At 25.7% G+C, this 17,486-nt stretch overlaps 2 protein-coding genes across 2 annotated transcripts in view; both read right to left on the bottom strand.

Annotated features, from left to right (window-relative positions):
• Positions 1-31: 31 nt before the first annotated feature.
• Positions 32-1,651, bottom strand: LOC129607044 (uncharacterized). The gene is made up of 5 exons (XM_055517738.1): positions 1,504-1,651; positions 999-1,158; positions 509-926; positions 106-400; positions 32-39 (listed from the first exon to the last, which is right to left on the bottom strand). Exons 1-5 carry the CDS (start codon positions 1,649-1,651, stop codon positions 32-34), a joined length of 1,029 nt encoding a protein of 342 aa, XP_055373713.1.
• Positions 1,652-4,799: 3,148 nt separating this feature from the next.
• The window catches only part of LOC129607043 (cadherin-99C), a 220,501-nt gene continuing 207,814 nt past the window's right edge, over positions 4,800-17,486 (bottom strand). The window contains exons 10-14 of the mRNA XM_055517737.1: positions 8,189-11,098; positions 7,590-8,129; positions 7,380-7,498; positions 6,596-7,297; positions 4,800-6,514 (exon numbers count right to left, since the gene is read on the bottom strand). Of these exons, the coding sequence (XP_055373712.1) occupies positions 6,382-6,514; positions 6,596-7,297; positions 7,380-7,498; positions 7,590-8,129; positions 8,189-11,098 (4,404 nt within the window). The 3' untranslated portion in view covers positions 4,800-6,381. The remainder of the gene's footprint in view (positions 6,515-6,595; positions 7,298-7,379; positions 7,499-7,589; positions 8,130-8,188; positions 11,099-17,486) is intronic.

The raw sequence follows: 17,486 nt of genomic DNA, 5'->3' as shown, positions 1-17,486 counted from the left end.
TTAAACATGTTATTATTTTTAGAATTAACAATTACTTTACTAAAAGTTTATTAAATTTTATATCGGATCTTAAAGTTTTTATTGTTACATAAATTAAAATTGTACAAATGCTAAAAGCCATAAGACCACAATTGAATAAGTTTATTTTTGACAAAAGTTTTTTAAATCGACCTGCATATCGTTTTAATGGTCTTGCCTTTTGTATTTGATCTAGATCCTTCCAAGACACATTTTGTGGTCGAATAATTAACAATGCATTGATTGCTGCTCTGTAACCACTTTGTATTGCACCACTAACGCAACCTCTGTATGCAGTTGCTGCAGTTGTAGAAGAAAATATTATTCGATTCCATGGTGTTGTTGGAGGCAGATTTAATAATAAATTTTGTTCATAAGTTATTTTGTTTAAAATTTTAAATGAAATGATTTTATTGGAAAAATTTTCATATAATTTTCGCAATATTAAATAATCAAGGATTGGTTCGATTTCAAAATGATTATGTAAAACTATTGCAACTAATTTATTCATTTTACATTCACGAAATATTAAAATTGGTTTCTCTAAACTTAGAAAACTTCCACACAAATTATCTTTCTGAAGAAGTTCAATATCATTGTGTTCAATTAAATAGAAAGTTATAAAATATTTTAGATGAGAATTAGTAGTTGAAAGCTCTTTAGGGATAGATGGGAATATGTTTATATCTTTGAGATGATTCCAAGGTATCGCCAATATCAATACGGATGTATTAAAAATTTTTCCATCAGAATCTTTGACAAGTACATAATCAGGATAATGATAAATATCTGTTACTTTTACGTTCGTTAAAATTTGTGTATTATTTAAGAGATATTTGAATTTTTCAATTAATTTTTCTGATGAAAATCCGATAAGTGCTTTAATTGATAATCCAGATTTTATATGTCTAAAAACAAAATTAAGCTTTCAACTTCTACCGAATATATTTGTAATTATATAATATTCGTGTATAACTTACAAATCTAGTATATTTTGGATTCCTCCTGCCGAATTGCATATGCTTAAAAATTCTGTCAATTTTATATTTTTTGATTCATTTCCACAAACTATTCTAACAAGAATACGAAGAATTTTCTTTGAATAATCAAACACTAAATTGCTTGAAATAAAATTTTCAACTGTTGGATCGCTTTTGAAAATTTTGAAACTAAAAATTATTTTTAAAAATTATGAAATTCAAAACAATTAAATTAAGATAAAATTTAGAGAAAATATATACTTTCCAGGATCATAATTTGTGCTCAAGAGATCAATACGATTGAGTAACAAATATATTTCAAAATTAATTAACTTTGATTTTATCCAATGCTCGTTTTTTAAAACATTTTTTGTGATGTTCTTAATGGAACACTGCTTTTCTTCTAAAAACTTAATATCAATATTGAATTTTTTTAATAAGTCAAGAATATGGTAATGGTCTTCTGAAATGTATAGGTCTCCAAATTCATTAAAATTTTCTGAACTTATTTGTCCACCCAGTCTAGAAGTAGCTTCTAAAATCACCACATTCAAATTCTTGTCTTTTTCTTTAATTTTATAAGCTGATGTTAAACCAGAAAGCCCACCACCAATTATTAAAATATCGATAAAATCATTTGAATCCAATTCCATGAAAGAAAAATTAGTATGAGGTTTTGTTTTCATTGAAATCATTGAAAGTAATTTGTTTTTTTATAATTAGTCAATTTGACAAAATATTTAAATAAATTATTTTAAAAAATAACATTGAAAGTATTTCAAAATTGTGATTTGTTTTTGTCGAGTTTACTAGATATTTTATATGCACTGTTTACTAGATATTTTATATGAATTGCAAGTCTCGCAAGACTGAGTCACCTTCCTAAGTAACATACTGGAATTGGACAAAAATTTTAGGTTATTTAAAGATCTACATATGTATACTGCTTTTACCTTGTTAAATGCAATAGTATTGGAATTACGAGTATAAACGACAATGTTTCTTATCATTACAACTTGATTAAGAAAAAACGAGGAAAACAGTAGAGAATGACTGAAGGTGTTTTGGTACTATTCAACAAAATCGCATTGCAAAAAATTGAAATTGACAGCATTTTCTATAAATTTTTTGTGTTTGACATTTCATTTGAATTTCTAATTGATCATTAAAATTAATTTGGATTATTGCAGAATTTAACAGAAAAGGATAATCCATAAGTGAAATAAAATGGAATTACAGGAAAAGATGCGTAATTTTTATAATGCGTAAAGTTTTATTTAAAAAAAAATATAAAAAAATTTTGAATAACAAAAAACTTATATTACAAAGTTAATCTGCTTTGTTTATACTGCACAATTAAAAGCCGTGAATTGGCAAGTTGTTTACACTACTTCTCAACTTTTCCTCTACACTCAACAGTATAGTATGTTAATACCTTTCTGCTAAGTTTTTATGGTTTTACGTGAATTCTACCATTATCGTGAAATAAGACTGGTTTTGTATTTTGTTTCGACCTAAATCGACTACAATAATTTGACATGCATTTATATTGCTTTATTATATTTTTCCAAAAACTTAGGATTTCAAAACAAGATTTCTAAACAAAATCGCACTTTCGCAAATGCAAGCCTGCGATATTCGATTTATATAGTGCCAACATTTTAGATGCGAAAATCGGTTAGCAAAAGTAGCACGCAAAAGTAGCAGTAGACCACGAGTGTCACATGAGGAATTTTGTTGACCTATATAAGTGATAATTAATATATGGAGAAAAGGTCCTGAAAATATTTTCAAATAATTTTTCTAAATAAAATTCATACCAGTTAATTAATTTAAAATTATTTTATTTATAAAATTCGTTTACGAAATATTTAAATAATAACGCGTAATAGGTATAATGAAATAATTTTAATCTTTTTTTGTTTTTTCGGTAAATTTCATATACAATTTAAATTTTCTTCTCCTTTTTACTATTTTATTGAATTTATTTAAATATTAAAACTATTGTATTGTTTTCAATGTATTTCAATTGATTCAAAATATTAAAAATACATTTTAATGGATTAAGATAATTTTATAAAAAAAAAAAAAAAAATTAATAATTATTTTTTAAAATTAAAATTTTTATAAACACTTTTTTTGTTTTTTTACATTAAATCACTTTTATCAGTTTTATTATTTATCAATAATTATTTTATAAAACTAATGACTTAAATATTTAAATGACAAGTTTTCATTTTTTTTTTTTTTCTTTACATTAAATTTAGGTCAATTGGATGAAATTTTGTAAGATGGTCATAAGTGCCATGGTTTGTATACGGTCACCGAATTAAAAATATTTTACGGACTACATATTTCAATCGGGCTAACTTCGGTATAATTCGTTTGTTATTTGCTACACGGTGACCTTATACTAACTCGGACGGTATTATATAAAATTAATTTAGGAAAAGTTAAAAATTTTCAATATAATTTATTTTTATTATACAGCTAATCAAAATCAATGCATTTTTATAGACAATATTTTGTAAGACAAGATAAAACAGCAAATAAAATAAATGTTAAGTGGTAAAATAATGCTAAAATAAACACAAAGAAAATAACAATGTTATACAAAAGAAAGGAATTTGTTATATTAAAGAGTAATATTATTCAGAAATTTTATATTAATATAATTTGTTTATTTATTTTATGTATAAATCGAATTTTGAATTACAACTGGCTTGAATATTTTATTATTAAAATTTTATTGATGAAAAAAAAATTTAATAAAAGTAGTTGATTAAGTTGAATTATAACTCTGTATAGCTCATGAATTTATAATTCGTGCATACATAATTTTTTTTAATTATTACAAAATTTTATGATTAAAAGATCCTAAACAAAAGTTGATTTCATCCAATTATATCTTATAATCGAAACATCATCAGGAAACATTACATTGAACGATTTTAATATAAATCAATGTAAAAATATGGCCGTGTTCCAGTATATCAAAGATTTGACAATTATATGTTAATCATATCATTCGTTTAATATTGTAAATGAGAATTATTTGCAATTAAGCAATTTTCGAAAATGGCATTTTAAAAATTATTTTAATAAAATGGAAAATTTAAAATTTCAAAATTAAAATATTTTCTTTGTCATTCATTTTGTCACATAATATAAAAATTACTTGTGCATCAATCTTTAAAGAATATTTTAATACAAAAAATAAATTAAAATAATAATCAGTTGTGTTGGCAATTCATGACTAACGTCAAAAATCAGTTTCACGCATTTGATTTGATATATGTACTGGAAAATGGCCATATTTGACATTAGAAATATTTATATGTCCAATATCATCATCCGATGGCTTTTTCGTTATAGGAATAGACAATATCATTGTGTATATAATACAAGTGTTATACAGAAGACCATTTTTTTAAACTAAAGAACTTAATACGCACTAGCTCTCTTCAAATAAATAGTTCTATTTTGTAATTACAAAAATTGTCTTCTGTATATCACTATAAACTATACATACACAATGATAATATTGTTATACTATTTATATAATAATATGTAATAAAATATATATATTTTTTTTTACAAAATTTACAGAATTTTTAAATAAGATTTATTTTTCTATCTATTTTAAAAACATATTAATTAATTTAAATGCTGTTTTTAATAAATTATATATTATCATATATATTATTTATTATATACATATACATATAATTATTTAATTAATAATAAAATTATTTTTTTATTATATTAAAAATGCCTAAGAGAGTTTTTATTTTTCTTTTTAATTATAAATTTAATATTACAGAAATAGTAAACAATTTGAGAGAATACTCATATATATACATAATTCAATTATTTTTTTTCAAACTTTTATTCAACATTCTTATTTTTAATATACATTTTTATTAATAATATATTTAATCAAAACATACACTCTGAATATATCTACATAATATATAATTTATTATAAACTATAATTTTATTACTATATTTATATTAAAAACTATTATACTACGCCTTGTGATTCGTAATGATGGCATGCTCAAAAGAATATTTTAATCACATGAAAATTTATTTTTATTATTCTTATATATAATAAATGGCGTATTTTTCTATTATTTTTTTCTATTATATTTTAATTAATTAATCTTTTGTGAAATTTTATTAATTTGAATATATTGTATAATATTTTTAGATATTTTTTGGATAAAGTATTTTTTGTTATTAAATTTTTAATTTAATTTTTTTAAAGAAATGGTAGCATTTTTAATAATATAAAAATATAAATTAAATAAGAGTTTGTTTTATATAAAAATGCAAAATAATAAAATGGCAGCAATTTTAAGTTTAATTTTTTGTTTTAATTTCTAATATAAGGGATTTTTTAATTTATTTAATGTGCAAAAAAGTAAAATTTGATGACGCTCGAACTACTCGAACTTTAAATAATCGAAATTTAATTAATTGGTAAAAAGTTTAATAAGAAATTAGTACGATGACGTAAATAATCCAATATTTTTGTGAATTTTTAATAATAAAAACGAAATCCTATATAATTTTTTAATTAATATTATGAATAATATTAGAATTAATTTGATTATATTGGAAATAGTAAATGGGTTTAATAATAAGAAAATATTGAGCCATATTGCACCAACCATACTTTTACTTTTGCGTTTTAATTTCTTAAAAAAGTATTGTTTATTAGTACGTATGGCTCAACATTAATTCGATCTCGGGACCAGTAAAATTTTGCAAAAGGTTGGTGCTATATGGAACTTGATCAGTATTAATTTATGAATTGTTCAAATTCTAATATATTCTTGAACTTTTTTGTAATGATTTTTGAAATTAAAGCAATTTAATTTGAAAAAGAATTACAACCGTAAGAAATATTATTCAATTTTAATAATCAAAAAATAATTAAACATTATTAACTAAGTTTATTCAAATTTTACTCAATTTGCACTTCCAATAAAAAATAATATGGTTTTAAGAATTTATATAAAAAAGATTTTCTAATAATATTCCTAATTGCATAATACATACACATATTGTATTACAATTAAAAACAAATTTACACTTACATACTCACATAAAAATAATTGTTTTTTATGGCTAATTTTTTTTTTTCTAATTACATATAAAAACTATAAATAATTATATAAAAATAGTAATTAAAATTTTCTAAATAAATTTATTAACAATTTTAAAATTAAATTCAAAAAAAAAAATTGAAATAAAAATAAAAAATAATTACAATATCAATGAACAAACTTAAAATGAAGATAAAAGAACTAAATATTAAAAAAAAAAAATAAATGTAAAAATTAAAATAAAAAAACAAAGAGCAAAAAAAAAATATCTAAAGCTCAGTTGTTGTTTCGACTTCAGATCGATCTAAATCATTTAAATATGAAAATCCTAATTGGGCATAATCACGTTTTCCAAAGCTTACATTTTCATTTGTTGCACTTATATGATTTGCGTCATTTATCCTAAAATCAAATAAAATTATATTAAATGAAATTTAATCTGAATAAATATTTAAAAGTAATTTAAATAGATTTTTGTTATACCTCTGAAATAATGGATTTGTAATTGGAGCATCTTTATACCGATTATTATAATTATTTCTATCTAATGTATTTGTCATCAATTCATTTTGATGAAATGTTGAATTATTATTTCTACCATTATTATTGCCACCACGTGTCAATGTACTATAAGCATTATCTTTATTATTTTGTAAATTTTGCATATTATTACGACTTAGTGTATCCATTTTATAGCCGCCATTTTGATAAATATTATTTGAGTTTTGTTTAATTCTTCCTAATGTTAATGTTCCTGGTAAATTTGCTCCATTACCCGATGCAAGAGGATTTGCATTATTTCGATTCATTTCTAATGTACGATTAAATGTATTTTGGCGATTATTACTTAAATTATTATTAATATTCATATTATTATTATTGCGTCTTAATGTTGCTGTTGTTGCAGTTGTTGCTTCAGAATTAGCTGGACTCGATTGTCCATTATTATCTTTATGTGTTATATAACTAACATTATCTAAACTGAATGCATGATTTTTTGTACCAAAATCTAATTGCATTTCATCATCACCATCTGGTGGTACTGCCATATTTAATACTTGTGTTTCATATTCTTTTAAATTTGTTATAGTATCACCATTTTGTGATCCAAGTATAACTGGATCATATCGTGTTGGACTTGATGGAGCAGAATATTGACGCATTCGTTGTTTAAAATTTTTGTACCTAAAAATATATTATAAAAAAATTAAATCATAAAATATTTTACAGTATGGTTAATTTAAACTTTTAAATTAATTTTATTTACTTAGCCCATGATATACAAATATAAATTATTCCAATAGTTCCAAGAACAAGAATGACAATAGATAATCCAATCAAAGCGTAAGGAAAAACGTCGTCACTAATAAGAATTGCTGTTGTAACCTAGTGTGTAGAAAAAATTATGTATATTATGCGAAACTTATTCAATTTCAAATAAAAGTACTATTTGAACACAATTTAAACAACAACTTACTTTCTGTACATGGTGCTTTGGTTCAAGTGGAGAAAATATACCTTGAGCAGTAGCTCTTGCTATACCAGATGCAGCAAAATTTATTTCAGACTGAGCAGCTGGTTCTAATAAATTCGAACTAACTTCAGTGTCGTTTCGTGTTAAAATCATTTCGTTATCTGGGTGAATTGCATAAAACCAAACATCAGTTGCGGATGGATTTTCAACAACAGTTGCATTTTCATTTAAAAATTTGCGATTACTAAACTTTTCAATGCCAGCGATTAATCCATTAGTTTTTTCTTCAATTAATTCTTCCAATTCAATATGATGAGAACGAATTTCATTCGGTGATGAATCGGAGAATACTAAAGACATTCTGTTTAAATCGGTGATTAAATTGACTACGATTCGTGCTCTTGCCACATGTGAGCCTTCTTCTATGCCATTGTTGTCGCGAGCCTCAACATTAAATTTCATTGGAAAACTTTTTATGTCATGAAGACTACGTTGTGTTCTTAAGATACCGGTATCTTCTGTCATTGCAAAATATTTTGTTGGCTACAAAAAAAAAAAAAAATTTTAAATATTATTTAACTTTATGTTTTATATTTGTTTACCAATATTTCGTTTTCAATGCTATTTTCATCCTCATCATAAATTTTGTACTTGATCATACCAAATTTTCCAGAATCTTTGTCTATAGCTTTAACTTGTAGAATGGATGTATCAATATCTACATCTGGATTTACTATAGCATAAAAAGTGTTTTTATGTTTGTGCTGTCTTGCAAATACAAATTCTGGTGCGTTATCGTTCTCGTCTTGCACAATAACTTTAACCTTAGTGACACTCTTTTGAGGATTCACAAAATATTTCCCGGAAATAAGCTTTATTTCTAAATCATGATGAGTTTGAGTTTCATAGTCTAAATTTTTGTTCAAAATTACTCCACAAGCATGATCTTCGGCAGTTAAAGAAAATATATTATTCTCGTTACCACCAATAAATTCACATTTAAAGCCGGCTCCATTTCTAGTAGTTTTCTTTGAATTAATTATTTGAATTAGTTTGATTGTAGCATTTAAGCCGGTTGTTTCTGGAACACCTGTTGTATAGCTATCATCACTGAAGGCTAGTCCCAAAGTTTCTGGATTCATTATAACCCCACCATCCATTTTTGCTTGCATTCTTTCATCGTCATTCGGATCTATAATCATATGTCGAACGAAAACTGGTAATGTGGCAACAGAACTTAATTGAGGTTCGCCCATATCATAGGCTCTAATATCAATTTGATATTCTGTATCATCTTCTTTTCTCAATTCATCTCTTACCCTTATTGAGCCTGTGTCGGCGTCTACTTGAAAGTATTTTAAAGCTTTTCCGCGTCCAACCATTTCATAACGTACCACATTGCCAGGAGAAGAGCCATCTCCGTCAATTGCTGGCATTTTTGCTATTACAGCTCCAATTGGTTGATCGTCGCTTATTGTGACTGGTTCCGGTACTGACACAAATACAGGAGGTATGTCATTTCGATCATCTACATTGACAATGATTCGAACAAAATCTCCTGCACCTTCTCCATCATTTTCGATAGTTCCAACAATTAATTCGTGTTGTTTATCTTTTTCATAATCAAGGCCTTGAGTAGTTTTGACACTTCCACTCTTCGCATCGACTTTAAATAATTCTGTAGACCCTTTTCTTATCACATATGTCACTTGTTTAACAGTGTCAGGATCAACGGCTTTAACTGTTGTAACAACATAATCGGGCACGTTTTCAGGAATATGTACATCAATTCTCGAATCTGTAAATTTGGGTAATTCGTCCGGTAAATCATTTACTGATACGGTTACACTTGCTGTACCAAGACGAGCATCAGGCGCTCCATCTTTTGCCGTGACAACAAATTTATATTCATTTTGTGTTTCGTAATCAAGTTTCTTGGTTGTTCGTATTTCTCCGGAATCTGGATTTATCGTAAAAGGGATTTCAGCTGGTATGGAATATGTTATTTTAGCATTAATACCTTCATCTTCATCAGTTGCATGTACAACACCTACAACAGTGTTTGCATTACCTTCATCGACGTGGAATAAATATGGTAAAGAAGCTTCGTCAAACTCAGGATTCTTGTCATTAATATCTGCTACTTTAATATTAACAGTGGCTGTACTAGAAAGCCCTCCATTATCTTCGGCTCGAATAGTTAATTGATACCTTGTTAGACTTTCTCTATCCAATTTTCGTATAACAGTTATTACACCAGTATCTTGACCAACTGAAAATTGCCGTAAATCATTTCCAGAAGTTATAGCATACATAACAGGATCATTTTCAGGGTCATCGGCTTTGATAACAATCACAGTCGAATTAATTTCAGCGCCTTCACTAACTTGCACGTCATAGACGTTTTTAGCAAATCTAGGAGGTTTTGTGTTAGGTCCGGGAATTACTACAATATCAACAATTGCTTGCGAATATAGGCCTCCAATATCTGTTGCTTGTACCGTCAAACTGTATTGCTCACCAGCTAATAGTTTAGCATTTGATTCAATTTCACCTGTATTTTCGTTGATAGAGAATTTTTTACCACCATTATTTGATACATGATAAATTGAGTATGATATAACAGCATTTTCAGCTTCATCATTGTCTGTTGCTTTAACTTGCGTTACAAGTCTCCTTCCATCGCCTGCAGTTATTGTTATTGGCGGTATCATTGGCAATTTAGGTGCGTTGTCATTAACATCCCTAAGGTATACAGTAATACTTAAAGGTGCGCCTGCAGCATTTGTTTCTGGTTCCCTTGCAACAACTTGGAAAGTGAATTTCCCTTGATTTGGAGGATCTCTATCCAAATTTTCTTCGTTGACGACCAAAATATTTTCTTTATTTACAGCGAATGAGGGCGTTGTCAATTCATATATATATTTTGGTTTAGGATCATCATTACTTAAATCTGCGTCCGTTGTTTTAAATAAAATTGGCATACCACTTGCCCCTAAAATTTGTGTACCAATCGGAGAATTTTCATCTACATATCCTTCATTTTCGGATACTGTTGTAACAGGTGGATTAGCATCAACTGGTTTTACTTGAATTGTTAATTTTGCTGTTGTAAATCTTTTAGCTGGTGATACTTCTTCTGCCTTTACCACTATATCGTAATGTCTTGCAGTTGAAGTATCAACAGATTTAATTTGTTTTAGAATTCCAGTTTGTTCATCAATTTCAAAATAATTTTCATAATTTCCTGGCATTCCACTTAAAAAAGAATATCTTATTGATGAACTTAAAGTATCTAAATCAACTGCTTGAATTCGTTCAGGTAATACGCTAAGTACACCTTGTAATGAACCAGCTGGAACTGATGCTGTATATTCGGGATTTATGCATGCGCCATCTAATAGAACACATCCTCGGTAAATGAAAGACGGATCTAAATCATCAGAATCAGCTATATTTACTAGTAATGTTGTTGTTGAAGATAAACGTGCTGTTACATTCCGTGCTCGATCCTAGATAAAGATTAAAATGATTTAATTAAAAAAATATGTACTTAAAGAAGAAATATAGAAGAAATAAATCTGTGACTTTCAATAATGTAATGACGGTTATTAGATTGGAAGCTAAAGGGTTATTTCTAAAATAAGTAGTTATAGGCTCACATTAAGAACGTACGTTTTCACTAAACTGTAAATTTGAACTGTTATCCTGATATCAATAAAATATTTTATTCCTTTAAAATTCCTTGGCCTAATGTGTGTTATACATTAGATGGTAATAGGAGAACTAGTTCAAAGAATATAACTTTCATTAGTGACTCATGAAACATGAGTCTGATCGGCCGATGAGTCAAGTCACTGGCGAGTAGAAGCATATGTTCCTACTTATATATATGAGGACTATTTTTCCAACTTTCAAGTTGGAAGGAAGATGCACTTAATGTTTTCAATAGTTTTCGTTTTCAATAAGTATTTTTGTTCTTTTATTTTCAAACAACGCGAAAGTGAAATTCGTTTTCTTTCTTGTGAATCTTTTAAATTTTATCTTAATTTTTTTTTTATTTAAAACTTTTCGTTTTTATTTTAGGGTTTATTAATGTATTATTTTATATATTTAATATCTTTAATCAGAGATCAGACTAGGTCAAGTTAAATTAAAGTTTTTATGACCAAAAACAAAAACAAAATTGAAAGAGTGCAAAAAGCGAAATAAATTTTTTTTTTAGGTGAAAGCTTTTTTTTTTTATAGAATTTTCGTTTTCTTTTACGTGCTTTTCATACCGGTGGGTATTTGCTTTCTGTTATCTTCATTGCACATTATGGAGGCTTATATAATTGTTTGAGAATACACCATAATTGTCAAAATCTCATAATTTGTCGTAATATTAGAGATTTGTCATAATTTTAGAGATTTTCATAAGCACGATACTAGAAAACAAAGCAATACTGCAACAACATTAAGTGACGGGCATGCAATATGCTTTTAACTATTTTGTAAAAACAAAACACTTTATATGACTAACATTAACTACGCTACACATAAAAATTTCTTTCTATTGCTAATAATTTAGCAATGTTTGTTTATGAACATAAAAAGAACCCAGTTTTCACCATAATGTCACAGTGTGCTCCCAATGTACTGTGCTTATGAAAATACCTAATTATGTTACTTTTGATGCTAATAAAAGAGGGCGTTCAGAAAAATACAAATTCGACGTTAACTTCAGTTATTCAGCTATTAAGATTGCATTGATTAATAATTTAAGTTGATATTAGATTCGAGTTTTGGTAAAAATCTTTAGTGAGTTATTATTATTACCTAACTAATTTTAAGCAAATAAAAAATTAAAATAAAGTTGAAGTTAAAAATCTTGAATACCAAAAATTTGGAATACCAAAAATTTGGAATCCCAATAACAATAATGGCATGTCCACATGTACATATATTTCAAATAAATGTCAAGTTTGAATGTTTTTCATTTTTCGTGATATAACGTAATAACATTTTGTATTGTGACAAGGTATTTTGCTTTTAATTCGAGACTGTTACTTTATTCTCAAAATGTTCACAAATGAAATTGAAATCTTAATAAAATGAAGGTGAGAATTTTTAATTGAAGTTGTCATAATTAACGTCATATGAAAATTATCAAATCAAATCAAAAAAATAAAAATAATTTTTACAAAAAAAGAAAATTGGCATTATTTATCAAATTTTAAATTAACAATATTAAAATAAAAAAAAACATAAAATTTGAATTAAGTTGTACAAAGTTAATGGTGCTACACTCCATAGGAGTCATGCGATTATCAAAATACTCAGTTAGTTCAAAGAGGGGAAAAAAAAGGACAAATCAATCAACAAAATTTACTGAGATACTGGAATGAAAACTGTGATAATTACATAACCCGATTGTAGAGGATGTAAACATTGAATACAAAAAAAAAAATTAACAAAAGATGGTGGTTTGTTTTATTAAATTTAAAAAGAAAACAAAAAATCAATTACCTACAAAGATTTATTAAAAATTTTTCTTATTTTTTTCGATAAAATTAACTTTGGGTTCGCGTTTGTACTGATGATACTCACTTTTTTTTCTCAGTACAATTTACAATCAAAAATAAAATTTCACTAGTATACTGGAACATACAAAATAGCGTTATAACATTATTTTGTCATGCTGTGTTTTGGCCGCAATGTGCCCCCATGAATAATAATTTTTTTTTTTGTTGCTCATTTTTGTTATTGTGCACTCATTATACACATTGGTCTACTATTCTGTTTTTATATTTTTAGTATTGGATTACAATCTGTAGGAAGAAATGATTGTTGTCTTTGAATAAGAAAAAAATAAAACAACAACAGAAAAATCATGTTTGTTAAAATGACTTTATTGTAAGAAAAACGTGTATTCAGATTTTTTTTTTATTTTCATCAATTATTAGAAAATGTTATCTTTTATTTTTGTTTTCTTGATGTGCATAACATGTCTAATGGAAATTTGTTTTTTATTGAAATTTTTCTGTTGTCATATCATATACAAAACAAATTGTATAAATGAAAAGTGTAAGGTGTGAATCTTGAATAATTTTTTTTGTTTTTTTTTTTTTGAATTTATGTTGTAACATTCAAATTGCATGCATTACATAACAAATTGAAAGAAAAAGTCAATATGGTGTTAATTGATAGTCTCATAACAAAACATACTTTAGGTATTACAGATATAGTAACAATATAATAATTGTTATATTGTTATATTTGAACTTGTATTTCATTTTATTATGTGCTCTCAATTTAAGTTGTCTATGAATTTGTAATTTATATTGGGTATACTAGTAAGAATAGGTCCAGAAAAATATTTTGTCAAAATTTCGTGTAAATTGAGAATTAAAAATTGTGGGTTTCATACTTGATTTAAATGTTATAGTTTGACAGTCGAATTTCATCTAACGTCAGCTATTAAAATTTTAAAGGCACTCGAATTGAAGAAAAACCTTAATTTCTAAAATTAAAAATCCAATTTAAAATCAAATACATTTTGAATTTTCTATCATTTTTAAGTTTTATAAAAATTTTATTGAAATTTTAAATAAAATTTTATTGTTTCTAGATTGTTCAAACTTTTAAAATTCTATAACTTTAAATTGTATTTAAAACAAAAATATGTATGAATGTGTACGGGACCAGATGTGTATAATGTTATAAATGGGCATAAAGGAATACGTAACCAGATTAAGCTATAAAATGTGATACACAAAATTATGAATAATTTAATAACAACATAAATTTTAACATTAGTTCAGAGAAGCTTGATATTTTCAAGGTAAGTCAAATTAATCGCCTCATTTATTAATTTCATCTAACAATTAGTTTTCATGAAAAATATGTGGTACATCTAGTTTCAAGGGTTATAATTTTAATATATTCGAAAATTTCATGTCACAATGTAATTATCCGTAATATTTCCTTTATTTGTTATAAAATTTAAAATTTGCTAACAATCCGCAGAGGCATTTAAGAAGAGATATAGTAAATTTGAGACAAATCAAATGTTCATGCGAAAATTTTGAAATTAGTTCTCTTTACTAAGATTTGATTTCTTTAAAAAAGAAGTTCCTATAACCTTTTTAAACGTGTCAGTAAATGAATCCTGTTCATTTGCAATAACATTTGCAATAACGATTTGTATGCATAACAAGTATACAAATTTGTGCTTTCAGTCCTTTCCGTTTGCAATTCGGAGCTTCAAACAAAATATACGGAGAAGCAGGCAAAATGGACGGACATTTAGAACGTCATAATGATCTATACTTAACAGGAGAGTAATGATGAGGTTAAATTCGTTTTTAAAGGAACATACCTGCTTCCTATGATACGTAGATGAGCAGAAAAATATAAATTTCAAAAAAGTTGTGAAATTAATTGAAATTTTTTTCTAGCCTATAAACTTTGAAATACCACGTCTATTGTTCATTAAATTTAAATAATAAAAATTACATTTCATTGCTATGAAGTTCAAGTTAAAGCTTTGGCTTTGTTTGATTAAATTTTGAAATTTGACCACTTGGTTGTAAGAATTACCATAATGGTTTATGTTTATGATAAAAATTTTTTATTATACACATACACACATGTACATTGCCTTAATAATTAATTTCTAACCGGAACTAACATACATAGAATTCAATATATCTACAATTTAAATAAACTATACTTTCCATTAAATGGAATTCTTATAATTGAATTTTAATTAACAATTTATTAAATCTTAAAGAAAAAATTAAAAACAAAAGATTTTTTAAATTTCTTTATTTTTTTTTCAACAAAGAAAATTAATCAATTTTTTTTTAAATTGTTTTTATCTTAAATTTTAGATCAAAATTAGTTCCTTTTCTAATTTGTTTTAAATTGATTTCAACTAGAAGAAAAAAATAAACTAAATATTTATTTTTAATTATGATGGTTTTCTTAAGTCATTAATCACAAGTCTAACTTGGACAGCCACACAATAATTATTATTAAAGCAATTTGTAAAAATAAATACGCTGTAAGTACCAAAATATGTACAAACATGTCTGCAATATTTGAAATTTAGCCAACATAAAAATATCATTTCTTACTGACTGCATTACATACCAAAAGGAAGGTTATGTGACGGCATCAAATTTCGCATGTTAAGTTTTTGACAGAAATGTGTTTCTCCACGCTTGGAAAGCGTAAATCAACTACTTTAAGATATCTGCCGGTTTCTCGGTCGGTCGGTCTGCCTGTCAGTCCGTCTGTTCAGATCAGTATCTTAAATTCTGCTGGATCGATTATCACGAAAATTTATATCTGAATTTACATTGAAGAGATAGATGAAATGGTTTGGTCAATATTACAGACTTTTTGTTTTTAATTATATTCAAGAAAATAATCAGCTTGATTTATACTCTAAAATTTCATGTATGCATGAGCTCCACCTGACAATACAACAAGTCATCTAAGATTTTGATTTTTGATTTACAAGTCACCTAAAATTTTCTTAATTGACAGATGTCAACAAGTGAGCTTTTGTTACGGATCGAATTCACATTTTCGCTAATATACAGAGAAATAATCAACCATTTGGCTTAAAATTTCATACATAAAATCTGGTTGGCAACACAATGAAATTTTTCGCAAATATCAGGGTTCGGAAACAGAGCCTTCACTATATGGATAGATTTTACATATTTGACCATATCTCAGGAATTAATCGGGGAAATTAGATATTCTTAGTTCAGGTTTTTAGCAAAATTAACTAGGAAACTTTGCAGGTGAATCAAAACAATAATTCAACAATTTAACAATACGCGATAGGTTACGTTCTGACCACATCATATCTTTATTTTTTAAAAATTTATTATAGTTTTTCATATATAGAATATTTAAGTATGTACATATGTTTATATATGTGGTTGATATAAAAGTTTACCTTCAATTTTGACATAACACAAAATATATTTACTTATACAGTTTACAGAATTAATACGATTACAGATTAATTTTATTTGACATTTAGCAAAACATTTTCTCACACTTTCAAAAATTCTATATGTTATAATGTTCTATTTTAATTTTTGTATGATTAAAATCAATGTATTTTAAATTGAATTTAATAAATTTATCAATTGCATTTATTTTTAGTTTGATTTCAGAACAAAAATATTCTTTACACTTATAAAGGTATATAGAAAATATTAGATTACCTATAAAGTTATACATAATATTAAGAATATCGAGCTACCGTATTTCATAGATTTTAATAATTTTCTACATATTTATGCATATGCATATGTACTAAATTGATATTAAGGTATAGTCACTACACCCTCACGAATATCTTTGATATCAGCTATTATTTAATTTTAAACAATATATTTAATGTATAATAAAACAGGAAAATTTTATACAAGAAAATTTGTATTATACAAATATTTAAGATTGTTATATAATAATAGGATCTACCTACCTCTAACCTAACATTTGATTCAATTTAATTTGATTCGGTAAATTCTTTATGTTATACGTTTGCTATGTGTATAATAAATATTTAAATCTTTTGTTTCTTTTATCACTACTATTAAAGTCGTGACTGTTATATTTTGTGAGATTTCTGTGTATACAACATTAAAAGTTAGTAATAAAAAGCACCTTAAGTCAAAAATTATAGTATTTTTTCTTATTTGTTTTGCATTCTTGTTATTATAGGATATATTAGTTTTTCTTTTTTGATTTTAATAATAATAATTGTTATTTTATTCTTATTAAATTTTAAATTGATCTTAAATGTTTTATTTGAATTTAGTATATTAAAAAATAAAGATTGTTTTATTTTTTATGTTTGTTTTTTAGTCTGGATTTGATTCCAATATAAGA

The sequence above is a fragment of the Condylostylus longicornis genome, unplaced genomic scaffold (assembly GCF_029603195.1).
Source record: "Condylostylus longicornis isolate FDR11 unplaced genomic scaffold, ASM2960319v2 ptg000026l, whole genome shotgun sequence".
Taxonomy (NCBI): Eukaryota; Metazoa; Arthropoda; class Insecta; order Diptera; family Dolichopodidae; genus Condylostylus; species Condylostylus longicornis.
This window is presented reverse-complemented; position numbering and strand designations above follow the sequence as displayed.

Excerpts from the sequence above, each read along its gene's own strand:
- LOC129607044 (XM_055517738.1), bottom strand. The coding sequence starts at position 1,651 with ATGGAATTGGATTCAAATGATTTTATCGATATTTTAATAATTGGTGGT. Across the intron at positions 1,159-1,503 it reads TAGACTGGGTGGACAAATAA|TTGAAAATTTTATTTCAAGC; the intron begins GTTCAGAAAATT and ends GCGATCCAACAG. Across the intron at positions 927-998 it reads ATCCAAAATATACTAGATTT|ACATATAAAATCTGGATTAT; the intron begins GTAAGTTATACA and ends TTTTGTTTTTAG.